At 42.2% G+C, this 27,267-nt stretch overlaps 1 protein-coding gene across 3 annotated transcripts in view; it reads left to right on the forward strand.

Annotated features, from left to right (window-relative positions):
* The window catches only part of epha3 (eph receptor A3), a 267,227-nt gene that overhangs the window by 51,885 nt on the left and 188,075 nt on the right, over nt 1–27,267 (forward strand). For all 3 annotated transcript variants that reach the window (XM_078560154.1, XM_078560155.1, XM_078560156.1), the window contains exon 3: nt 5,997–6,660. In XM_078560154.1, the coding sequence (XP_078416280.1) occupies nt 5,997–6,660 (664 nt within the window). The remainder of the gene's footprint in view (nt 1–5,996; nt 6,661–27,267) is intronic.

The raw sequence follows: 27,267 nt of genomic DNA on the forward strand, positions 1-27,267 counted from the left end.
TCTGTAAGATCTCCCAGTTCGCTATCCACTGCTGCATTAGAGAGGTTGGCAGGAGATGGAGAGCTCATGGTGTTCTGCCTGACCAAAGAGAAGCAGGTGGAGCGTGAACATGACTTTATCAGGAAAGTGAGCTTCTGCATGGTGCATGATGCATACAGCCCATGCTGAGATATACCTCAAAGCTAAAGGCTGCCACTTGTTAAATGTAGGAAACGTAGCAGTCAATTTTCACACAAATTCCCACAAACAGCAATATGATAATGACCAGTTAATCTATTTTTTGTGGTGTTGATTGAAGCATAAATATTAGCCAGGTCACTGGGGATAACTACCCAGCTCTTCTTTGAAGTAGTGCCATGAGATCTTTTACACCCACTTGAGCAGGCAGATGGGGCCTTGGCTTAATGTCTCATCAGAAAAGTGACACTTCTGACAGTGCAGCACTCCCTCAGTGCTGCATTGGAGTGCCAGCCTTGATTTTTGTGCTCAAGACTTCCCAAGAGTGGGACTTGCCAAAGCCTTGTGACTCTGAGGTGAGTGCTACCAATTGAGCCGCTGTTGACATAGCTTCGTTCCCCATAAAGCCACTGCCCAGGGCAGTACCTCAGTGATCCTAATATTCTGCTGGAGCACAGATTGCAGGACTGCTGTGCAACACTGAAAGTCCTTTGAGCACTGATGTCTGAGGCTACATGTCAACAAGCTGCTCTTGATAAAAAAAAATTCTTCTGAATTCACTATTCGGTTTCTTGGTGGCTACCTTATATTGATGGCCACTCAGTTTTTCTTCACGCAAGTGGAAACATTCTCTCTGGGTCTCCCCTATCGAAGCTTTTCATGGGGTGCAATCTTGCCCTTGTCGGGCAGGCTCGGCGGGGGCAGGCGGGCCTGACCACCACCCACGATTGGGGCTGGAAGGCGATTTCACGCTGGGCAGGCCAATTAAGGCTCGCCCAGCGTGAAACGCAAGCGACAGCACTCAGTGCTGCCTGTGCAGGCAGGGGGAGGAGGGCGAGCACGGTGAGTGCAAACTTTGCACATGCGCATGGTTGCGTGCTTGATAATCTCCCCGAGGCACAGAGCTGCCTCGGGGAGATGAAGAATTTTTTTTAAAAAAGAAATTAAAAATGTTATAAAACATGTCCCCTCATGTGACCCTGACCTTGGCCTTTTCGCCTGCCCACCAAGGCTGGACGGGTAGCGAAAAATTTAACTTAATTGATAATTTAATGGCCTTAACAGGCTTTTTAATTATCGGAGGGCGTGCTGCCAACTCCCGTGCGCGCCCGCTGACCGAACTATTGCTCGACTGCGCGTTGATGTCGGGACGCTCGCCCGGTGTCAATGCGCGTCATTTCTTGCTCGAGCGGGTTGAGCACGCGCCCGCCCGCTGAGGTGAAAATGCTGTCCATTATTTTAAAAGATTTCTATTTGGTTACCTCTTAGTCTTCTTGATTTCAATACAAAAGAAACCCATCCTCTCCTGATAGGTGTACCCCTGCATTTGTGGCATCACCTTAGTAAATCTTTTTTGCACCCTCTCCAATGCCTCAATGACCGTTTTATAATATGACAACGGGAATTGTCTGCAGTACGCTAAGTGTGATGTAACCAAGGATTATTTAACATAATTTCTTTACTTTTCAATTCTATCGCTCTAGATATAAACCCTAGTGCTTGGTTTGCTTTTTTTTTATGGCCTTGTTAACCTGTATTGCTACTTTTAGTGATTTGTGTATTTGTACTCCCAAATCCCTTTGCTCCTTTATCTTATTCAGATTTTAATTTTCTAAGATGCGATATCGTTATTTCTCTTGCCAATATATCTCACACATTTATCTATGTTGAAATTCAATTGCCAATTATATACCCATTCTGCAAGTTTGCTAATATCTTCTTGTAATTTGTTACAGTTCTCCTCCGTATTGACTAACAAGCACCACCCCATCCCCCTCATCCACCTCCACCAATTTGATGTCATCTGCAAACTTAGAAATTGTGCTTTTGATTCCAAAGTCTAAAACATTTGTATAAATTGTGGACACAGTGGGCTGAGCACTGATCCTTGTGGAATACCACTTCCCAACTTCTGCCATGCCTCCCTTTACTCCCACTCTCTGCTTTCTGTCTTGCCCGCTAGCAATCCATTCCGCCACTTGCCCCCTGGCTCTGCATTCTCTGACCTTATTCATTAACCTATTACGTACTACCTCATAAAAGACTTTTTGGGAAAATCCTGATAAATTGTATTTACTGCATTACCCTTGTCTCCCCTCTCTCTCTCTCTCTCTCTTCAAAAAATTCACCAAGGCTGGGCAAGCAAAACTTTCCCTTTTGGAATCCATGTTGACTATTCCTTATTGTATTTTTGGTTTCTCTGTGCTCTCCTGTTCTCTCCTTTAACAGTAATTCCATTATTTTCCTACCAGCAATGTTAAACATGGATGGAATTCCAAATGCAGGCAGGTGATTCTAGGTGCAGTTCCTTGCTTGGGAAACTCAAAACCTGAGAAGATCGCAATAAGTGGTCTTAATGTGCTGTCAGCTTCTAGCAGTTGCACAGCTTTAGTCAGGGCCCAAAAGGACTCGCACTGTCCTCATCCATCTGTACTGAAGACTGATAACAGCTGTGATATCTCACCGGCATAATGAAGTGTTACATTAATTGAAACAAAAGGACAACGTTTGAAGTGTTCTGACACCGTTAAGTGTCAAAATATAACACTAGATGTTGACTTGCACGAGATTGCTGAACTATGTTCCTGGTGTAGCTGCCAGGTAACTCCCCATGACGTAAATATATTAGCAACACTTAATTACACTAACGATTAACCCAAAATAATAATGGGCGAACAATTCCGCCATAAGTAAACTTCTACCTGATTTTTTTTCAAGGTACATTGTTAATGCAGCTACAGTGGTCTCGAGTTGTAAAGCAGTCAGAAACAGCGAGCTGGATTATACAGCTCCCTGCCAGGCATGTTTTCGGTGGGGGTGGGGTGGGGGGGGGGCATGTAAAATATACAGAGTGACAAGTCCACCGCCTTCCCACCCACTCCCAAGTTGTCCCTCATAATGTGGCAGATGCGCCAAAATCAGCAGCCCACCCGCCATTTTAAAAAAAATAATGAATTGAACTTGTTACCAAGCCAAATGACCGGAATAATATGCTGCCCATGCCATAATGCGGCCGACGTGGGCAGGCGGGCGGGAGTGGGCAGGCTGTTTTATTTAAGTAAACTCCTTAAGACTCAGGAATGAAAGGGGGTGTACGTCCTTTGCAGTGTGCCCTGTGCCCATCAAGAGAAGACCCCCCCTCCTCTAGATGACATCTCCCCTTATGCTCCCCTACCCACCCACCACACTCCACCCCCAACTTTCCGCATAAAATTCAGCCCAGCATGTCTCATCACCAGGCTTCCTGATTTGGGGGATAATTTTTTTAACTTGCATTTAATTCAAAAAATTGAGTGAAATCAGTTATGAGTAAATATATTTTTGGGGGCTGTGGAGCAGCCCAGACTGGTTGTGATTAGCAAACCTCAGGTTTAATCCATCTCAGAAGGAGCAAGTAAATAATAAATATGCTGCCAGACCTGCTGAGTTTTTCCAGGTAATTCTGTTTTTGTAAGTAAATAATAAATACTTGCAACTGTCGTCACCAAGGGAGGAATTTTTCCCTTGTTGGGCGGGCGTGTGCCTGACCCGAATGGGAGTGAAATGCTGCATGATGATGTCGGGCAAGAGCGAGAGGTGGCAGCATGCCCGCCAACAATTAAGAAGCCTATTAAGGCCCTTAATAAGTTCATTCAATTGAATTTTTCACTGCCCATCCAACTCATCCATGAGGTTTTGAACAGTGACTAAAGAATCAATCAAACTTTCTAAAACTCATATTTCACATGTGGGGGGGACATGGTTTCCTTATTTGTAAATTCTTTATTTGTCATGTTAAAAATCTGTCAGCTCCCTGAGGCAGCTCTGTGCCTTTAGAGAGCTTTCAGTGCACGCTCCCCCCGCGTGTGTGCACACTTCAGCGCTTGCGCTCCCTCCCACCCCCACCCTGGCAGCGCTGAGGTTCTTAATGCGCCCTTCACATTGGCCGCTCGTTAATTACCCCGCCAGCGTGAGATCGCGGTCGGGGCCCGGTCGCCCGACAAGGGAAAAATTCTGCCCTAAGAATAATGCTAAAAGGAATTAATGTGAACCTTAATTATTGGATTTAATCCTAAAATCAGAAAGCTTGCATATTATCTCCTCGGGAAAGAAACTGAAAGAAGTTTACACTGTAGCAGAAGGAGCATCTGCTATAACAAGATCTGTTTTTCAGTCACTTTTTAATCAAAACAAATTCAACAAAGGGGATGCTTTTCAATGACTGAACCCAAAACATACAATCAGTGACACAATGTTATCATTGAACACATTGCATGACTTTCTTTCCAGATAAAACAACCCCTCAGGGTATAAAACTCTTCAAGCTATTATATATTTTGGATATTTTGATTTATTTAAGATTGGCAGTGACAGTTCGAAACAGTTTGTAAATCAGGAGAATTAATTAAAGGATTCCAAAAGTGTTCTGCAATTCCACTGTTCGGCTTTTCAGCAGTTGAATTATTTGATGAGTGAACTTCAACTACCACCCACAATGCGTATGAAGTGCTGCCCACTTGATGTCAGTGTCAGGCAACCTGAGCCATTTTTTGGCTTGCATCTCATTTAAATATTGTCAGTGAGCTGCAGGCACAAAGTGGAGGAGATGTGGCATAGTGATAATGTCACTGGACCATTAATCCACAGGCCCGGGCTAATGGTCTGGGGTCATGGGTTCAAATCCCACCATGGCAGCTGGTGGAATTTAAATTCAATCAATCAAACCTGGAAGTGGAAAATTAGTCTCAGTAATGATGCCCTTGAAGCTATCAGCAATTGTCATAAAAACCCATTTGGTTTACAGATCCCTTTTAGGGAAGGAAATCTGCCATCCTTACCTGGTCAGGCCTACATGTAACTCCAGACTCCCACACTTAACTGTCCCCTGAAATGGCCTCGTAAGCCACTCAGTTCAAGGGCATTTAGGAATGGGCAACAAATGCTGGCCTTGCCAGCGATGCCCACAAATCAAGAAAGAATAATAAAAAAATTGGCCTCCACCCACAACTACCAGTTGTGAGAGGGCAGGAAATGGAACAGCTCTTGCTTTGAACAGGTTGGGCCTGGAGGGGCGGGGGTGATTTGATCCAGGGAAGGCTTTACATGGGCTGGAATTTACTTATTGGAGCACATTCTGATCCCCCTGGGCCCACCAAGTTCCACAGCAATTTATTTTTCAGCAGTGTCTCACAGTTCCTTTTAAGAGTCACTGGTTAGCCCATTGAATGCCTGCAGTACAAGGTGGGTGGAGCATGCAAATGAAGATCCCAGTTTGCATACTTTGCCAACCTACTGCCTGTTTCATTCTGAAATTTGCATTGGCTGGGTCTCTGTCTGAGGTGCCCCCTCTCCTGACTTTCAACTTCCAACAGTCTATTTCTTCATTGAGGAATGGGCGGCTGGCAATTGACACTCATCCCTCACCACCAGCCCTGCCCCCACCCTCCAACCTCCAGGAATCATGGGGAGGGGATGTGGGGGTTATGTGTGAGATGGAAGCTGAAGCAGTAATAACATTCACTTTCTCTGTCTTGAGCCTGCTCTATTAATGACCTATTCAAGCCCATTATTACTATTAATGTGGTCTGGAAAGCTATTTATTAAATAGGCTAGTATCAGAATATCAAATTTCAGTAATTTTTCTTTGTTCTTTTGGCAGTCTGTCCAGTTTGGCAACTTTTAATTCTTTCTATTGAGTTCAATTGAATATATGACCATGACTAACATTCCAGGAATATTGTATTGGAAAATCATCAATTGGATGAGGGTCACATGCCCACATGAAGAAGCTTTAAGTTCAATATTACAACTGTATAACTTTTTTAAAATTTTCTTTTCAGTGGGAAGAAATCAGTGGAGTGGATGAGCACTACATACCAATCCGTACCTACCAGGTATGCAATGTGATGGAACCCAGCCAGAACAACTGGCTCCGGACAAACTGGATTCCACGGAACTCAGCTCAGAAGGTTTATGTCGAGCTTAAGTTCACTCTGAGGGACTGCAACAGCATCCCTTTGGTCTTGGGGTCCTGTAAAGAAACTTTCAACCTCTATTATATGGAGTCTGATGAAGATCACATTGTCAGGTTTAGAGAAAGCCAGTTTGTAAAGATCGACACAATTGCTGCAGACGAGAGTTTCACCCAGATGGACCTGGGGGATCGAATCCTCAAGCTGAACACTGAGGTCCGCGAGGTTGGGCCAATCAACAAGAAAGGATTTTATCTGGCCTTTCAGGATGTTGGTGCCTGTGTTGCTTTGGTGTCTGTGCGTGTCTTCTTCAAAAAGTGTCCTTTCATCACGAGGAACTTGGCTATGTTCCCAGACACAGTGCCTGGAGTGGACTCCCTGTCTCTTGTGGAGGTGCGTGGTTCCTGTGTCAATCATTCCAAGGAGGAGGACCCACCCAGGATGTATTGCAGCACTGATGGAGAATGGCTGGTGCCAATAGGGAAGTGCCTGTGCAATGCTGGATATGAGGAAAGAGGAAGCACGTGCCAAGGTAACAATTAGTTGGGCTGGAATTGGGGAAAACCTGCCAGTCAGCAGTTTGTAAAGCATTTGAACCCATTTCAGAAACATATTATCAGTTTCAACAGATTTACAGAATTCCCTTTGTTTACAAGGCAGTGTTAATAATCTACAGAAACTTATAGCAAATCACACTGCTTCACTCTCACTGGGTTGGAATTTCTCTTTGAAATTGATTATATTTTAATACTTCCAACAGCTTTTCAACACATCTTTGTTTTTTTTTTCATCTGTTGACATAATTCTAGAATCATTGAGGGGAAAAATGTAATTGAATTTTATAATAACATTGTGCAGCTAATCCTAGGTCACACTTGGCATTTTCACAGAGTTCCAATTATTCATATTTGGGATTGTGGGATCCCAAAAGTCATATGTTCCTGCTTGAGTGCATTTGGCAAAAAAAAAAGGAGCATTATTGATTCTCAGGAATTGTACAAGTTGAGTCCTCATGGTTACCTTGGGACATTAAGCATTACTCTTCATTACAGGTTTTATGGGCTACAAGTGTCTCACACAAGCTGGTTAAGTGTTTGCCTCCCTACCACATTTTGGCAATGCATTTCTTCAAACACTGATTCCAAGAGTTAATAATGCAAGTGCATTGAAATGTGTGTTTTATCTAGTATCATTTGAACTACATAGCCCAAAATACTTGTGAGCATCTCCTAATCAAATTCAGTAAAACAATGAATTTTCAATAAATTAGTTGCTGTGGTCATTGCCTGGTCTAAAGTACTGGCACACTGATAAGGCAAAAGTATTTTAACTATCCACTCCAGATTCATTCAAAGCATGTCAGAAAACCCATTAAAACCTGACAGATTTTACCCTTGTCCCATTTCCTTAGTATGATCATGAAATGAATGTTCTTTATTGTAAATACACTTGGGCAGATGTTTAGAGTGTTAAGTAGAACACATTTAGGCCAAGTTGCTAATAGTGTTTTAAAAGGCAAGCAGCATATCATACAAGTACTGTATAGGTTAAGTTAAGCCCACCTACCACTCTCATGTCAATATGTAAAACAGTTGCTTTATCAAAATATTTTAATTGCATGCCTCATTTCATTTGTTAAGCAAATAATTGAGTGGCTGTGCATGGGTATTGTAAATTGAGGGGATAGCACCTTTGAGTGTGTTTGCTCCTTTATAATTCCTTATCCTTGGCAGCAATCTCATTGAAGTACAGCTATGAGCTCTTTCTCCGCAGTCCCTGCTGAGTGGTTTAATTGAAGCTGAGAACAACATCTTTCCATTTTTTTTCAGGACTGATTGGTCTCACTGACTCTGTTAGAAGTTGGACATACTCCAAGAGTATCTCTTTGGATTATTCCACTTCAATACACTTGCCTCAAAAACTGGTGGATCTAGAGAACTCCATGGGCCTTACTAATACACTTTTTAAAAGATGATGGGCAGAATTTTATGTCCCGTGGGTGGGCGCACACCTGACCTGATCGGGTGTCAAATCACGCGAGATGACTTTGGGCAAGCGTCCCGACGTCATCGCACACTCGCGTGACATTTCGCTTGGCGGGCACAATCAAAAGTCGGAAGCACACCCGGCGACAATTAAGAGGACAATTAAGCCCATTAGCTGTGTAATCATCTGCGAGTTTTCGTGGCCAGTCCAACCTTACAGTTGGAAGACAGGCGAATCGGCCAAACGGCATTTACATTTTTCATCAAACCTCATCCAAGGGTGGGATGAAACATCTGTGGACAACAATTTTATGAGGTATTGCTTTTAGGTGTTTTATTGTGAGGTATGGACATTTTTTTGCAGCTTTTTACAGTTTTATTTCATTATTTGTAGGTCTGCAGCTCCCTGAGGCAGCCGTCTGCCTTCAGGGAGCTCTCTCTCGCAGCGCTCACCCGCACCCATGGTGACGTCATCACCCGCCCTCTTCCTGCCCCCACCCTGGCCGCGCTGAGCTTTTCAGTGGTCGGGGGGCCGATCACAGTCAGGGGGTCTGTTCCCTGGCCGCTCACAGGCCCACCGATTGCGCATGCCTGACAACCGAAAAATTCAGGTCAAAGACTGGATCCAAGAAAAAAGACATGTAGATATAAATCAGTTTATATCTTAAGATAACAATTATCCTATCTTTTAGAAACAATCCAAGCACTCGACACACATTGAATTGCTTGTGTGTAAGCATAGCAGCTATTTTGCTCACTGCAAATTTCCTCAAAACAGGAATGAAATAAATAACTGGTTAATTGTTTTTTGATGATACTGTATTAGTTAAAAGAGGAACGTCAACTGGAACTCTTTTTCAAATAATGCCATGAGTTCTTTAACAGCCACCCAAGCCATCTTGAGGTCTTATCTGGAAATTCCATGTAGTGCATCTCTCCCACTGTATGACAGTAGACTGTCAGTTTAAATGATGATCACAAACTCCTGATATGGGGCACAGATCCTTCTGACCCACAAATCACAATGCTTCCAACATAGCCAAGCTAATGTTAACACTTTGCCGTTTGGGCTGTCCACTCCTTTAAAACACAAATGTTTGCTATGCTCACAGAATTCTACCTGGCACCAGATTATTGCTAGAGATTGAAGTGTAAACCATGCTGAAAGGAGTGGACAAATGATAACACTATGCATGTAAGATTTCAAATATTCAATTTACCAATAGAAAATTTGCTGAAGTCATTGGTTTAGTTTACTTTAAAAAAACACATAGCAAGGCAAAAAAAAAAAATCAAACAAATGATCATGTGCAGACACAAATGTTAGATCATTTGCCTTGTGGCAAATTTGACAAGGCCTGGTATTTTCCTCGACATTGATAATGATGAACAAGTATTAATTCCAAATAATTTCAGCATCCTCCATCCCATTTCTCTTGTCTGTTTTTCATATTATTGCTACCTTTTGCTCATTCTCAAAGCTAATTGATGCTACATGAAGGTGTTACATGATAAAGCTGTGGATGCTCCATTAGTTTTATGGAGTCCTTAACTGAAAACAACCACTTTAAGGGCTGGCAATTTGCAATGCTGTGATCAGTGTTTTGAACTAATTGTTTTTAAATGAGTGCATTGGTGCACCAATGTTAAAGGAACAGTGCGGAAATTACTTGCAGTTTTGATTCAAACATACGCCTAAATGATTGAAAAGTTAAGAGTCACAGGCAGGTGGTGGGACAGTGCACAGGAACACATTTTCTCCCCTGGAACATCAAAAGAACAATGTCAGTTAAGAGGTTAGACAGCTTCAAAGTGGTGAAAGGTGGCTGCCATTTGCCCCAATTTGCTGCAACCTGGACAGTTTTCTTGGTTTCAGATTATTTTCCATTAGGCATTTTCTCACCTGCCACCCAAAATACACAAACCCCAGCCTTCAGTAATGTAGTGCTTTTGTTTCCCACTTGATCCCGTAAATGCTCTTTTGAGTGGCTGAGTACAGCAGTGCCTGTTGTCAAGTAGAAATGTGGCACATCCGCAGCACTTGAGGGGCAGAATTCTTTCTTGGATGTTTTTGAAGGACCCATTATAGCAGTACTTCTAGAGTGTGCCTAATAGAGGCTAATAATGGATCATCTTACATAGCAAAGACAGCTGAGGCGGTAACCTCTGCCGCTTTCACTGGTACATTTTCAAAAAATAACAGCAAGGAAATGAAATGAAAAATCCAAAGTTTGCACTTGAACTTCAACCGTAATTTTGTGAGGCTTCAGAAAATAGAATGCTGTTTCTTTTCTATCACCTCTTTTAAATTATTTGAGATGGGCATGCACTATACTGCCGAGTACTTAAAAGGCCAGTATATGACCACAAAGGTATTTTAAGATATCTAAAATCAAATCAAAGCAGCAAATGAAAACAATAAAGGTGACACACTTTGTTCCCATAGCGACCATTTAATATTTAGCCAACAACACTGCAACAAGCAAATCTCTCTTTACATGGATCTTACCATGAAATGCCACTGCTGTTTACCATACCTTATGAATATTTTCAAGGGAGCATTAGGCATTGCTTAATAATATCAATGCACCAGTTAGTCTAAACAATTCAAGTTGCAATGCTAAGCTGAGAAAAATGGGTTGACTCTGTCCAGCTGTTTGCAACTGTGAAATGTTTTGGAGTGCAGGAAGATATCTGTCAACTCTGAAACAGCACTTAACATAGAAATAGGAGGAGGAGTAGGTCACAGTATGCCCCTTGAGGATGCTCAGCCATTCAATAAGATCATGGCTGAACTTTTACATTAATTCCACTTTGCCATCATTGTTGTAAGTCCCTCGATTCCCTTAGTGTCCAAAGATCTATCGACCTCTCTTGAATATATTCATTGACTGAGCATCCGCAGCCATCTGGAGTAGACAGCCCTGGTATTATCCTGTGTTCGAAGTCAGAGAGTTAATACTAAATAAAAACAGAAAATGCTGGAAATAATCAGCAGGCCAGGCAACATCTGTGGAGGAAGAAACAGAGCTAACATTTCAGGAGATGACCTCCCTTCAGTTCTGATGAAGGGTCATCAACCTGAAACATTACCTCAGTTTCACTCCTTGCAGATGCTGCCTGACCAGCTGAGTATTTCCAGCGTTTTCTGATTTTATTTCTGATTTCCAGCATCTGCAGTATTTTGCTTTTGGATTAATGCTAAATGTGGAGCTCTGTGTCATTAATGCTATGACCAAGCGAACCAATCTTAGGTTAGGTGATGCTGATGTGAACTGACTCGAGCTTTTCAAACAAAATGATCCAAATCCTCAACATTAGTATTTCCTTATTAAAAAAGAATGATCACAATTAAAACGCACTGAAACTCCAGTCTTCTAGTCCTAAAATGGGAATATAAAAGCGATCGACAGTGAGCTGAAACTTAGCCAAATTTCAATCAAGTTTCAAATTAGTTTTATTACAAGAAGATTGAATTCAGATTAGCATAAATTTAAACCTGTTTAGTTGAATGACTAAATTGATGGAATTTGGATTAGCGATAAACTCTGTGTCCCGGCACAATTGTTTAACTCGAAGCAGCTTAGGTTTTGAAAGGCTAAATTAATGTGCCTCAGATCTCTGTCCCTGATGCTGGGCTTTTTAAATTAAATGTTGAAAATCAATGTAACTTTGGCTGCTGGGCCTGATTTTTCCTTTTTACTCAATTATATGTCTAGACTTGTATTATTAAAGCAAAGATATCTGGTTCTGGTTTTGCACCTCTTATTCAAATAGGCAAAATACTTTATGTTCATCTCATTCAGATTTGGGCAGTCAAAAAACTCTTAATTTCTATTAGAAGTCTGAATCCTGCCCTTAATCAGGTAGGTGGGAAGCATGGTGAGTGGCCAATTGTTCCACTGTCAGCACTTTGAGACCTGGGAGATTTTAACCCCCAGCTCTCCTCTGCATGCCTGGGAAAAACTTCTGGAGAGAAGCAGCCTATCAGTGGGGGGCAGCACAATGTTAATTAGCAGAAGACAGCCAACAGGCTCCGAAGAAAGGACCCCTAGCACTAAGGTAAGGCATATACTTTTCTTGGGGAGCCCAAAAAGGCTAGGCAAGTTGTGCAGCCTTGAAATCCAAGCCTGACTGTATCGCACGACACACCTGAGGCAGACTTTGAGAATTTCAATACGCTCTATAAAGATTCTGTTAGTAACCTGAACCTGGTTAGAGCGGTGCCTAGTTGATGTCCTGAAGAAATGCTCTGCTGTCACAGCATGGCTGCAGAGGATAGTTTTGATCTCTGATCTACTGAATTATCTTTTATCAGCCTTGCATACTGCCTGATCAAACTGGCTTCCCTGCAGGCTGCCTCATCTTCATCCTCCTCCTTCTCTTCCAAGTAATACAGGTAAATTCCCATCGTCCTCTGTGTTGAATGAATGAAGGGTTAAAGGTGACTGTCACACAACAGCAACAATAGCAGTGACCAGGAGCAAAACACAAAAAAAGAGGCATGAAAAATAGCTCACAGCTTAAGTTCTACAGTGTTTTTGTCAGTTCTTACATCAACCTTTAATTTCACTTTGAGCTTTACCTTACCATTTAGCATTGGAGAATGCCAGCAATCTTAGTGTTGTGCAATGCAGAGTGAGAAACATGCAGAATAGGATCCTGATGTCAGGACCTGATTTGCATCTAATTAGCTTTTGCACACCCACTCTAGAAGAGGCACTTCCTGCTATTAATGGCACTTCTGGTGGAAAATCTTTACAAGCAAGAATGCGAGACTTTGTGCTACTGCTTCATTTTAAATAGCTGCCTGAAATCCAATGGTAAAACTGAGGATTAACACTGAACGTGATCGTTGACAATGAAATGGCCACAGAGGGAGATAGGTTAGTGTTGCAAAGTGAAAAGTGATACAAATCCCACTGTAGGGTTAAACATAGGAATAGGCGTAGGCTGTTTAACCCTGAATCTATTCTATTCAGTGAGATTGTGGATGATGTGTGACTTAACTCCATGGCTTTGCTTCATATCCCAAACATTCTGATCTCCCCATAGCTGACATGAAAGTTTTTATGTATTTGTGATACAACATAAACCTAATTAGCTCACAAGCTAATGTTTGTAATAATTGTGACATCACGGAGACATCTGACTGCCTTACAACTCATACAAATGAGTCAGTGTTAAATAAATACTTGTTCCACAAATATTAATCCTGCTGTTGAGAGCATTAATGTCTGAGACTATTCACCCTGTAATAAAGTTTGTGTATTCAAGTTTGTTATATATAGTGAATGGAAGTAACAACCCAGAAGGAAAAACCAATAAAAATTGGGAAATAAGAACACTAGTCCAAACTGGTCTTGTGTACGTTAAAATGGAACACCAGTAAAATCTGGGATATAAGAGTACTGGTCTGAACCGTTTTTTTCCTTCTGGGAAGCAAGTTGGATAAAGGGGAGCCTGTAGATGTGGTGTACTTGGATTTCAAAAAGGCATTTGATAAGATGCCACACCAAAGGTTACTACACAAGATAAGAGTACATGGTATAGGGGACTAAATATATTAGCATGGATAAAGAAGTGGTTAACTAACATGAAGTAGAGAGTAGGGGCAGAGTCTTTTTTTGGATTGGAAAGCTGTAACTAGTGGAATGCCACAGGGATCAGTGCTGGGGCCTCAGCTATTTACAATTTACAACAATAATTTGGGTAAAGGGTCTGAATATATGGTAACTAAATTTGCCAATGGCACCAAGACAGGTAGGGAAGTAAATTGTCAAGTGGAGGTAGAGAGTTTGCAATGGGATATAGACAGGTTAAGTGGGTGGGAAAAAAATGGCAGATGGGGAAATCTGAACTTGTCCATTTTGGCAGAAAGAATAGAAAAGTGGTATACTATTCAAATGGAGAGAGATTGCAGAACTCGGTGATACAGAGATATCTGGGTGTCCTGGTACATTAATCACAAAAAGTTAGTGTGCAAATGATTAGGAAGGCAAATTGAATGTTGGTGTTTATTGTAAGGGGAATAGAATATAAAAGTATAAAGTTTTACTGCAGCTGTACAGATGTGAGGCCACATCTGGAGTACTGTGTACAGTTTTGGTCCCTTTATTTGAAAAAAGATGGTAGAAGCAGTTCAGGAAAGCTTCACTCAACTCATCCCTGGAATTAAGGGCTTGTTTTATGAAGAAAGGTTGAACAGGTTGGGCCTATACCCATTGGAGTTTAGAAGAATGAGAGATGATCTTATTGAAATACATAAGATCCTGAGGGGACTTGATAGGATGGATACCAGGAGGGTGTTTCCTCTTGTGTGGGAGACTAGAACTAGGGGACACTGTTTAAGAATGAGTGGTCTCCCTTTTAAATGGTGATGAGATTTTTTTTTCTCTCAGAGGGTCATTAGTCTGTGAAATTCTATTCCCTAGAAAGCAGTGGAGGCTGGGTCATTGAATTTGGTCAAGGCTGAGTTAGATAGATTTTTGCTAGACAAGGGAGTCAAAGGTTATGGGGGATAGACAGGAAAGTGGAGTTGACAGCACAATCAGATCAGCCATGATGTTATTGAATGGCAGAACAGGCTTGATGGGCCAAATGGCTTACTCCTCCTGAGTCCTATGTTCTAATGCTTGTATTCTTTGGGATAATATTGAAAGAATACAATATTTTACAGACTTAAAAAAAAAACTTTAGCCATGCACCTAGAGACCATGCATGTCAGATTGCATCATTATTGTATGGATGAAAGTGAAGATTTGGACTAAAACTTCACTAAAATGTAATGTATGCGATGGTGATGATCAGAATGGGCATATGCTCGATTGCAATGTAATACCAATGCCCATGGGCCCAAATGGACATCACAATACTTTCTTAGTTTTGTGTTACACATTTAGTGCAACTGATATTCAGCAGCTGAAGTTGGTTACCCCCTACTTATGAGAAGAAATACACTTAAAAAACAAGAAAATCTTTAGAACATGTACACCTGTCCAAGATTGGCAGGGATAGACAACTCAAATACTGGACAGCGCTAAGGCATGATTGCATTAATTCCTTAAAAATATTGTGAAATGTGAATTTTAATTACTCCCTTATGTTGTGGCCCTCAATATGTCAGTAGTGTATGCAACACTCCTGTTTTGGAGATTGTGTAAGTTTAATGCATATTATTATTCCTCTTGAGTTTCACGGGCAGCTGGAAATCAATATATGATTCAGTGGACATTTGAAATGAGTCAAAGATTTCTGTTCGGTATTGTAGATAAAAATTAATCAACAATCATTGTAGAAAGTACATCATAAACTGCACTTATCTCTTCAGACTGTGCCACTAACCACACTGTGTTGAAAGCATTCTACACAATGTTGCAAGAATGACCCATGGCACAAGAAAGGTTTTTGAAGGATAAAAATCTTTCATAACAAACAACTAAAATGCCCAGATTGGTGTGCACTGAAATATATCTCATATAAGTGAAGATTCATTCACCAGTTTACAGCTTGTTTCAAGATTGTGCATTGCATATGATTCTAAAAGGTTAACTTTAAATGGGAAGGGTGCGATGATGATGCTTTCATTATAAGCCGTGCAGGTCAAGAAAATTGATTACATAATGAAAATGTTGCAAAAAATAATGCCAAGGTTATCAACCTGATCTATTTTTGAATTACTCTTTAATTGTGAGAAGATTAGGCACAATAACATTACTAGTACATTTAAACTGAAGCTATTTCTTGTTTATAGTTGCACTTTAAAGAGTATAACATGATGTTGGGCTGGCCAATAGAAAGAAGACCTATGTAATGTGATACTCCATAGATCACATAAAGCCAGAGATCATTTATGAAGATTTCCATGATGAGTAAAAGGTTAACATAAGCAACAAAACTAGTTTTCTTCTTTTCATAACATCAAAGCATTCCACCTTTGTTGTCACAACTGTTGTTACTAACTTTGTTCTATCCATTTCTTGTAAGCGATGATGTTGTTCTGTGCCTGGGCAGAGACTTTACATGCTGTTGTTGTGCGGTAAAGCATGTAACCTGGGTTCCCCTTTTCAGCATAGGCACTGCTGGTGAGCTATTGACCAAGGACCTGATGACCAGCGTGGGGTTTGCCAGCAGACAGCAGGACATATGACTATGATGGATGATTTCCCCTTTCAGCAGCAAATGGTAGAGATGTGAATGAGAAAAGGCTTCTGTTGTGGCCCATTGGGCTTTCACTGTGTACTTTGTTACAATAGGGAGTAATTGAAGCCATGTCCTTCTACTGGAGCTGAAGAATGTTTCAGAGTGTTTGGCACACTAGGATAATGATAAATAATTGCCTACAAAAATAAACAAAGAAACTGTAGGAATCCTCAAAGGGAATATGCTGACTTCAAATAATGGAAAACAATAGTTCTGAGTTACTTCTACATTAAGCACTTAATGCAGTATTTGTTATACAATAATAGGTTTTAAACAAAGCTGACTATTTGCAACTGAATATGACTTTGTAGAGCCTTGAAACCATTGGTTGAGAAATTGGTTTACATTTGATTGCCAGTGGCGATCCCTAAACTTGGAATGAGTAGGGCCTGAGGCCCACCAGACTTTGGGCCTTTGGCCTCATTAAATGAAACTTGCTGACTGCAGACACCTGCTGGGCATCCCCATGCAACTCACTGGTGAATTGCCATTGAGTTTCAGGCTGCAGCCTACAGGAGGGGCCAAACAGAAGCCAGCGGTGATCTTCGGCACTGCTCAGGAGCCATAGAGTGCTTCTGCTCCTTCCGGCTCCACGTTCAGGTTAGTAAGTATTTTTTAACAAACATCCTTTTCCTGGTGATCCTTTCCAGCAATCCCTTTAAGAGCACACCAATTTTGGCAGAGGAGCCTCAAACAGGTTTTGGGCCCCATATTTGCATTTGCAAAGGGCCTATGGCACTTGTTTTAGACATATGGGCCCAAAACACCTCATTTTCTGCATTCAGCAAACTGGGGTGCAACTTACTTCCAAACCAGGAAATTTTGCACGTGCCATTGAGTACTTCTGTGCTCACATTTTGCCCATCAGGTAAGTGTAGCAATCGATTCAAGTTCAAATTCAAGAATCTAAAGTTCCACTGTGATACCTGATTTTTATTTCAAGGCTGCTGCAATGGATAGCCTGTGGCTATATCTATCTGCCAAAGAAAATAATTTTCTCATTTAAAATAGTAATTGTGGGTACTCCTGAAGCAAACTAATCAAAATTTGTTGTGTTTCCACTTTTGGAAATTCTATTTATTAAGAACTAATTATCGTTGCAATATAAAAACACAAATAACAATGAATTATTAATAGTTTGAAAACACCAAGCAAGAGGCGGAGACTTTTGTTTACAGCTGTGTTAAACACCAACAGAGACTCTAGAGAGCACAGCAGACAATTGGTGCAGTGGATGAATTTCTACTTGTTATGATTGTTATTATTTTCTTTGACGTGATAGGAGCAATGATAAGAACAGTTGCAGATACAAATATTGCAAGAGGAAAGAGTGGGATCACAGCTTTCATTACTTACTAGTCATTACAATATGTAAACTGCAGGTGTTCTTGTGGCTCAGTGGTAGCACCCCTACCTCTGGCAGGTCAGAAGCTCTGAGTTTAAGTTCTGCTTCAGAACTCGATGGCCACAGAAGTTGGTTTTCATTCATTCATGGGATGTGGGTGTCACTGGCTAGGCCAGCATTTATTGCCCATTCCTAATTGCCCTTGAGAAGGCGGTGGTGAGCTGCCTTCTTGAACCGCTGCAGTCCATGTGGTGTAGGTGCACCCACAGTGCTGTTAGGGAGGGAGTTCCAGGATTTTGACCCAGTGACAGTGAAGGAACAGCGATATATTTCCAAGTTAGGATGGTGAGTCACTTGGAGAGGATTTTCCAGGTGGTAGTGTTCCCATCTATCTCCTGCCCTTGTCCTTCTAGATAGTAGTGGTCATAGATTTGGAAGGTGCTGTCTAAGGAGCCTTGGTGAGTTCCTGCAGCACATCTTGCAGATCGTACATACAGCTGCCACAGTGCATCGGTGGTGGAGGGAGTGAATGTTTGTGGATGTGGTGCCAATCAAGTGGGCTGCTTTGTCCTGGATGGTGTCAAGCTTCTTAAGTGTTGTTGGAGCTGCACTCATCCAGGCAAGTGAAGAGTATTCCATCACGCTCCTGACTAGTGCCTTGTAGATAGCGGACAGACTTTGGGGAGTCGGGAGGTGAGTTACTCGCCGCAGGATTCCTAGCCTCTGACCTGCTCTTGTAGCCACAGTATTTATATGGCTAGTTCAGTTCAGTTTCTGGACAATGGTAACTCCCAAGATGTTGATAGTGAGGGATTCAGCGATGATAATGCCATTGAATGTCAAGGGGCGATGGTTAGATTAGATTCTCTCTTGTTGGAGGTGGTCATTGTCTGGCACATGTGAGGCACGAATCTTACTTGCCACTTGTCAGTCCAAGCCTGGATATTTTCTAGATTTTGTTGCATTTGGACTTGGACTGCATTGTATCTGAGGAGTTGTAAATGGCGCTGAACATTATGTGAACATCCCCATTTTTGACCTTATGATGGAAGGAAAGTCATTGATGAGGCAGCTGAAGATGGTTGGGCCTGGGATACTACCCTGAGGAACTCCTGCAGTAATGTTCTGGAACTGAGATGATTGACCTTCAACAACCACAAACATCTTCCTTTGTGCTAGGTATGACTCTGTCAAATGCTGCCTTGATGTCAAGGGCAGTCACTCTCACCACACCCCTGGAATTCTGGGATTCAGCTCTTTTGTCCATGTGTGAACCAAGGCTGTAATGAGGTCAGGAGCTGAGTGGTCCTGGAAGAACCCAAACTGCATGTCAGTAAACAGGTTATTGCTAAGCAAATGGCACTTAATGGCACTTAATGGCACTGTTGATGATCCCTTCCATCACTTTACTGATGATTGAGAGTAGACTGATGGGGCGGTAATTGGCCGGGTTGGATTTGTCCTGCTTTTTGCGTACAGGACATAGTTGGGCAATTTCCACATTGCTGGGTAGATGCCAGTGTTGTAGTTGTGCTGGAACAGCTTGGCTAGAGGCGCAGCCAGTTCTGGGCCACAAGTCTTCAGTACTATTTCCAGAATATTGTCAGGGCCCATAGCCTTTGCAGTATCCAGTGCCTTCAGCCATTTCTTGATATCATGTAGAGTAAATTGAATTTGCTGAAGACTGGAATCTGTGATGCTGGGGACCTCCAGAGGAGGCCGAGATAGATCATCCACCCGGCACTTCTGGCTGAAGATTGTTTCAAATTCTTCAGCCTTATCTTTTGCACTGATGTGCTCCCCGCCATCATTGAGGATGGGGATATTTGTGGAACCTCCTCCTCCAGTGAATTGTTTAATTTGTCCACCACCATTCACGACTGGGTGTGGCAGGGCCACAGATCATAGACCTGATCCGTTGGTTGTGGAATCGCTTAGCTCTGTCTATTGCTAGCTGCTTATGCTGTTTGGCATGTAAGTAAGCCTGTGTTGTAACTTCACCAGGTTGACACCTCATGGATGCCCATTCTTGAGTTGCTAGATCTGTTCGAAATCTATCCCATTTAGCAGGGTGGCAGGATGGAGGGCATCCTCAATGTGAATACGGGACTTTGTCTCCACAAGGACCGTGCGGGGGTCACTCCTACCGATACCATCATGGGCAGATGTACCTGTGGCAGGCAGGTTGGTGTGGATGAGGTCAAGTATGTTTTTCCCTCTTGTTGGTTCCCTCACTGCCTGCCGCAGACCCAATCTAGTAGCTATGTCCTTCAGGACTCAGCCAGCTCGGTCTGTAGTGGTGCTTCCACGCCATTCTTGGTGATGGGCTTTCCCAGAGCATATTCTGTGCCCTTGCCACCCTGAGTACTTCCTCCAAGTGGTGTTCAACATGGCAGAGCACTGATTCTTCAGCTGAAGTGTAGGCGAGGGGTGATACGTGGTAATCAGCAGGAGGTTTCTTTGCCCATGTTTGACCTGATGCCATGAGACTTCGTAGAGTCTGGAAATGATGTTAATGACTCCCAGGTCAACTCCCTCTCAACTGTATACCACTGTGCTGCCACCCCTGCTGGATCTGTCCTGCCAGTGGGACAGGACATACCCAGGGATGGTGATGATGGTATCTGGGACATTATCTGTAAGGTATGATTCCATGAGTCTGACTATGTCAGGCTGTTGCTTGACTAGTCTGTGGGTCAGCTCTCCCAATTTTGGCACAAGCCCCCAGATGTTAGTAAGGAGGACTTCGCGGGGCTGACAGGGCTGAGTTTGCCGTTGTCGTTTCCGGTGCCTGGGTTGATATAGGGTGTTCCATCCGGTTCCTTTCCTTTTAGACTTTTTAGCGGATTAATACAACTGGGTGTCTCACTCAGCCCATTCAGAGGGCAGTTAAGAGTCAACCACATTGCTGGGCTCTGGAGTCACATATAGGTCAGACCAGGTAAGGATGGCAGATTTCCTTCCCTAAAGTACATTAGTGAACTAGGTGAGCTTTTGTGACAATCAACAACGGTTTTGTGGTCATCATTAGGCTTTTAATTGGTGCCATACGGGTTGAGTATCAGCCTGCAAATCTTTCCAATATGCCAGATGGCTAGGCAGTAAGAATGGGAGATTTTCGTGGTCAGCCAGACAGCAGAAGGCAATGGTGAGCTATGCAGTACTTTACCAAGCAGAACCATGGACCAATCCAATGGAAGTCCATGTTCGCCAATGCCCTCCAGATCATAGAAAGAGAATATGTAGACTGTAGTAGCTGTTGCACTTGTGCAAAACATGATAGAGATCTGACGGCGTTGACATTTCAAGGTAGGCTATTCGAAAGATGATAACCACGAACTATGAAAATAATGGACAGAAAAGACCCACTTGACCACGCAGCTGGTCTCTCACAGTTATGATGTCTTATGTAAAGCAATACAATCGTGATGAGGATTGAAGATGAGATGGGGATATATCACCTCTGCCAATGCTGCTCTGTAACCAGCTGCTTGAAAGTATGTGAGTAGACTGCAGTTTGACACATCTTTTCTTCTCATTTGGATGGTGGGATTGTCCTGGGTGTTGGATTAGTTCATGACCAGTATCATTGTGAGCAACTAGAGAAAGAGTGCGCCAGCTGAGGCAGCACAACTCAGTTTTTCTGCCTCTCTTACTCTCCCTCTCAATGGAGAGCTACAGTGCTCCAGCTCTTCCCATGGTTAAGGCAGTGAGTAACTATGTCATATAGTCAGGAAGATTCCTGGCTTGATCCCCACTGTGTGGTGAACTAGGGTGCTTTAATGTAACTCTCACCTCACTTGGCTCCCTAAGTGTGGCCTTGAGACCCATTGAAAACAGGTCATCCTGCCAGTCTGTTTTAGTGAGTCCAGCAGTTTTATATTTCTCTTGCTGTAGGCTGCATAAGATCTTTGCCTGGGGAGTTCAGTTGCACTAGTATTACATCCTCATCATTACAATTGCAGTGAATTCCAATCAAATACACCTACTCTAATTCACTCACATTGTATAGAATCATAAAGATCAAACCCCTTTCCTTTCTGTTTAATTGTTTGTAATTCCTCATCTAAACCATACAGCCAGATAGGAAATTGTGATTCAAATGCAAGAATTTCCTTCATACATGAATGCTCAGCTCTCTAAATGCACTCAGATGATTTACATAACATCTAAACATGGATTCACAAACATCTTCAGCTGCCTTATCAATGACCTTCCATCATAAGGTCAGAAGTGGGGATGTTCCAGATGATTGCACAATGTTCAGCACCATTCACAACTCCTCAGATAGTCCAAATGCAGCAAGACCTGGACAATACCCAGGCTTGGCCTGACAGGTTGCAAGTAACATTCACGCCACACAAGTGCCAGGCAATGAGCATCTCCAACAAGAGAGAATCGAACCATCAGCCCTTGATATTTAATGGTATTACCATTGCCAAATCCCCCACTGTCAACATTCTGTGAGTTACCACTGACCAGAAAGTGAACTGGACTAGCCATATAAATACAGTGGCTACAAGAGCAGGTCAAAGGCTAGGAATCCTGTGACAAGTAAGTCACCTCCTGACTCCCCAAAGCCTGTGCACCATCTACAAGGCACAAGTCAGGAGAGTGATGGAATCCTCTCCACTTGCCTGGATGATTGCATCTCCAACAACATTCAAGAAGCTTGACACCACCCAGGGCAAAGCTGCCTGCGTCATTGGCACCCCTTTCACAAACATTCACTCCCTCCACCACCAACGAACAGTGGCAGCAGTGTGTACCACCTACAAGATGCACTGCAGAATCAGAAACTCACCAAGGCTCCTTAGGCAGCACCTGCCAAACCCACGACCACTACCATCTAGAAGGACAAGGGCAGCAGACACATGGGAACACCACCACCTGGAAGTTCCCCTCCAAGCCTCTCACCATCCTGACTTGGAAATAAATCACTGTTCCTTCACTGTCCTGGGTCAAAACCCTAGAACTCCCTCCCAAACAGCACTGTGAGTGCACATACACCACATGGACTGTAGCGGTTCAAGAAGACAGCTCATCACCACCTTCTCAAGGGCAACTAGGGATGGGCAATAAATGCTGGCCCAGCCAGCAACGCTGAATTTAAAAAATAAATTAAAAACTCATCAATTCTGTGTTAAATAGACATTTGTGGTCTATTTATTCATGTTGAATGAATGAATAAGTGGGTACATTGTAAGTTTTATTTGAAGTTGTCAGCACACCAAATTTAAGCAGAATATTTCTTGTGCATGCTCTGTTTCAACTGTGCTTATAAATAAGGCATAACTTACAGTTTGGAGATAAGCCTGGCTATAAATATAGGTGTAGATAAGCTAGCAAAATGGAACCTTCTAAAACAGTGAATCATGCTGCAGGAGGGTTTGGAAACCTTTTCAGCCTTACCCTGCTGTTCGTCACTGGTGTCCCATTAGTGACTGTCATAAAGCTGGGTCATGTATAGTTAACCAGGAATAAATGACCAGATAGGTTATCTGATAATTATGTTAAAAATGCAGGCAATGTTTTAAAAATGTCAAGCTAAAAAGTGTGTGCAGCTCTGAGATGTAACTTAGTCTTTTGCAATATTCAATTTTGCCATTTCAACAGATGTGTGATGTTATGCTATTTTACCAGCAAAGGCGAGATTTATCATGCTCATTTTTACGTTGTAAAAATGCTGGCATTCCCAGGAATGCGCTTCTAATACCTGGTGTCCTAGCCACAGGATTCTTTGGTTGCTGCCATAGACTGTTATTACTGTGCCTTAACAAACGCAGGGTAGGGAGTGGGGAGGGGGGAGAAGGGATGAAGTCAGAGCCCAGCAGGGGATTCTCGGATCATAATCCTGCAGAAAAGTTTAAACAATTAGACTTTTGGACTTTTTTTTTACTTTATATTTTGTCTTTTGCTGTGCTATAGCTTTAAAATCTTTACAGAATAAAACCCGGAAACTGATGCCACGTGTCGGAATTAATTTTCTTAAAAAAAAATGCCTTGGCTAGTGAGCAGGCATTAATCCACTTGAAAGTACAGCGTTTAATTACTAGAATAAAACACGCGATTCACAAGTGAGCAGTTAAATCCAGTGAAGCTGGAATGGGCCATGTTGGAATTGGGATCTGTGCCCATTTAACAGAATGGCATTACTGAGGTGGAAACCCGATTAACCTACTGTGTTTAATTACTTTAAGCCGGTGGTAATTAAACTTTATGACCAGAGATCACTTACTCAGTTGTCATAGGTGGCATAAAGAATGCACCCTGGGTACTATTAAGCTGTGTTTGAGCGCTCATTATTGTTTAATTTCCCTCCCCCACCCCTGTTACCAAGTTGTGTGGACTTTTATAGACTGAATCCCCTGTAGTGACACTAGGGTACAAATTACTGTCTGCAATGTTGGCAGGCAAGCCTTTATTGCAATTATATCAAAATCTTCACTCCTTAAAGGTAATAGCGGGGGAAAAGAATTTGTTCTGAACATGTTAAACATTCACGGAGTAAAACTGACCATTTTTAAGCTAGAGTTGCCTCAAATGATGTGTCATACTGGAAGGTCTAGGTCTGAAGGCTGAAAGTGTTAACTTGTTTCAATCATTGGCACTTTATCTCTGGGTCAGAAGGTAGGCATCCAGTAACATCCCAGGATTTGGCTTAGAAATGAGAACTGGAATGATCCTTGCACCAAATTGACTCAAGGAACATCAGGTATTTACACGCGACCAGTGCGCTGCCAAATCCTGGGCATCCCCAGGATGTTCACTGGCAAAATGCTTTTCAAATTCCAGGTAGGTCCTGGGAGTAGAGTATTTTTTTTCCATTTATTGGCGGTGGGTATCGCTGGCAAGGCCAGCATTTGTTGTCCTTGAGCAGCCTGTAGTGAGCTGCCTTCTTGAATACAATTCAATGGCTTACTAGGCCATTTCAAAGGGCGGTTAGAAGTCAACGACATTGGTGTGGGTCTGGAGTCACATATAGGCCAGGACAGTAGACTTCCCTTCCTAAGGGATATTAGTGGACCAGATGGGTTTTTCTGACAGTCCAGTAGTTTCATGATCACTATTACTGAGTCTAGCTTTTCACTCCAGATTTTATTTAATTGATTGAATTTAAAATTTCCCAGCTGCTGTGGGATTTGAACTCATGCCTCTAGATTATTAGTTTAGACCTTTGGATTATTAGTCCAGTAGCATAACCACTAAGCTACCGCACTGAGTTGGTGGGGAGGGTGGTGGGGGGCAGTCGGCAGGGAGGCGGCATTCATGAAGAGGATGCAATGGGCCCAGGAGTAGAACCTCAACCTCCCAGCTCCATGTTCAAGTCAGCATTTTTTTAACAAATTTATTTCTTTGGTGACAACCTTCAGTTGTCCCTTTAAAATACATTTGGTTGGACGACATGTGGACCATAGTTTCCTAAACACAAGCAGCATGCATTGGCTGCAAAGAAGGCACCCCAACTTTGCAAAGGAGCCCTTGATCAAAAGCATTAGCCTCCATTTGCATATGCAGAGGGCCTGATACCTGTTTTAGGGATGGGACCTAGACGCTTTTGCATGCCATTACCAATTTGGTGTACGTGCACTGAATTGCACCAATGAATCAGCACCTTCAGGAATGGAGGGAAAATGGATCAACCTTTCTCCAGTTCCCCTCCATCGCCAACTCTCCCGGCCCCTGATCATTTTCAGAAAATTACACCTGAACTTCTGATATTTTAGATGTAAGAATAAATTCTAAATAGCAATTCAAATTTCAAAAATATTCCTGAAGAAGAAGATCCCCTAATAGATGGCTTAGGTTACTGTTTAATACTATATATTATAGTCCATGTTAAAGATTAAACTTTGCTTTTGTGACACATGAAAGTCAGCTTCATATATTAACTGCTTCTTGTTTCTACAAACCCGGCTCAGTTTGAAAAAAAGTCATGAAAAGAAATCAGCCTTTCTAACTGAAAACTAGTTGGGTTGAAGCAAAATTTCACGGTGACTTTGCCACATTGCTGCAAAAATCAAGCCCCTTTTAAAAAAAATAATGATCATTTTTCGTTCCTTTAGGTGGCCTGGCGTTGGTTTTCTCAGTGCTCATCATTCCTCCCCTCCAGTAAAATGAATGACAGGTCCATATCTAATTTAATCTGTTAGAAAGATCCAGGGCTGTATTCCAAGCAGCAGAATAACTGGAGCTCTGAAAATGCCTTAGAATTGCCCATTTTTAGTAATTGAACTCGGTGTTAGTCATTTTGAATATAGCATGCCATAATGTGGCTTTGATGGGTTGCCAGCTTTCTTATCAGTAGCATGAAACTATAAGTGTCCAATCCTGTCCTAACTGGTTTGCAGTAAAATGTGCTTACAGCACACTTTGTGCCATAAATGTATATTTTCAGCAGGACGTCTTGCACAATGAGACTGGATTCAACATAGCATCCAAATTGTAACACTACACTGTTTTCAAGTCTGATGTGGCACAATCCTGACCTCCAGGGAGTACCAATTGCACATCTATTATTATTTTTTGAATAATAGAGTTTCATTGTAAACACGCTATCGGTTGAATTTAATTTGTCAGCATTCAAACAATATTGAACCCTCCTGGGTGGGGGGGGGGGAAGCAGAAACAGAAGCCAGAATCTTCCAACTCCACCCCCCTCCCCACTCCCCCGCAGCGGGGCCAGTGAGCCATTGAAATCTGCGTTCACATTGGCGGGACCGGAAGATCCCGCTGGCGTGAGAGGCTGGAAAATTCCGGCCAGTATTCCCTGCTGTGTTGCACAAAATCATTCCATATCTGACTTTTTTTTTTGGAAGCCTAGCACACTAAGCCAAAACCACAGCAAACACTTTATTCAAGTAAATAGGAAAATGAGTCGAACAGTTACAGTATTGGGAAAGGAACCTTAACACTAAGCAAAATGATGAAAGCTCAGTGTCCTTCTCCCCTTCCCACATTTTTTATATCGTATTAGGCACATTTATGAATTTCTGAGTTGAAAGGCACAGCCCTTTATCTAAAGAAATTTCAATTGGTTTCTGCTTTTAAGCCACTGGTTTCAATGCATTTATTGAATAGTAGCTCATACAATCTTCCTACAGTTGTCTAGTCTGATGAGTTTATGTAAATTGTGTCATAGTCGACTGCTTTGCCAATAAGCCAGAAAAAGTCAAACCTTTCTGTCACTAATAGTGTTAGTGCTTAATTCTGCATGCAGAAAGCTATTTGAACTGAATCAAAGCCTTTCTTTGCATTTAGCAGCATTTGTCAGAAGCAATAGAAGTAATTTAGTTGATATTTCAAAATAAGGTTGAGTTAATGTCTATGAGGAATAATTGTCCTTTGTTCAGTAGCAGAGCGACAGATTGTTTAAGCACAGCCTGTGATCTGCCATTTTCCGCCTCAGACATTTAATATCTCCCCAAACATTTAAGCGATCAGCTAACTTGATTTATAACTGTTGAGATAGCGCAAAATTAAAAATTAATTAATTTGAATGAATTTGTAATCAAGTGGACAGGGCTGAGCTATAGTTATGCTAATAGGCCTATTCTGTTCACACTTCAAGCCAGCTGATCCCCAGAATATGTGACGGCTGCAACGT

This window comes from Cetorhinus maximus, chromosome 16 (assembly GCF_964194155.1).
Source record: "Cetorhinus maximus chromosome 16, sCetMax3.hap1.1, whole genome shotgun sequence".
Taxonomy (NCBI): Eukaryota; Metazoa; Chordata; class Chondrichthyes; order Lamniformes; family Cetorhinidae; genus Cetorhinus; species Cetorhinus maximus.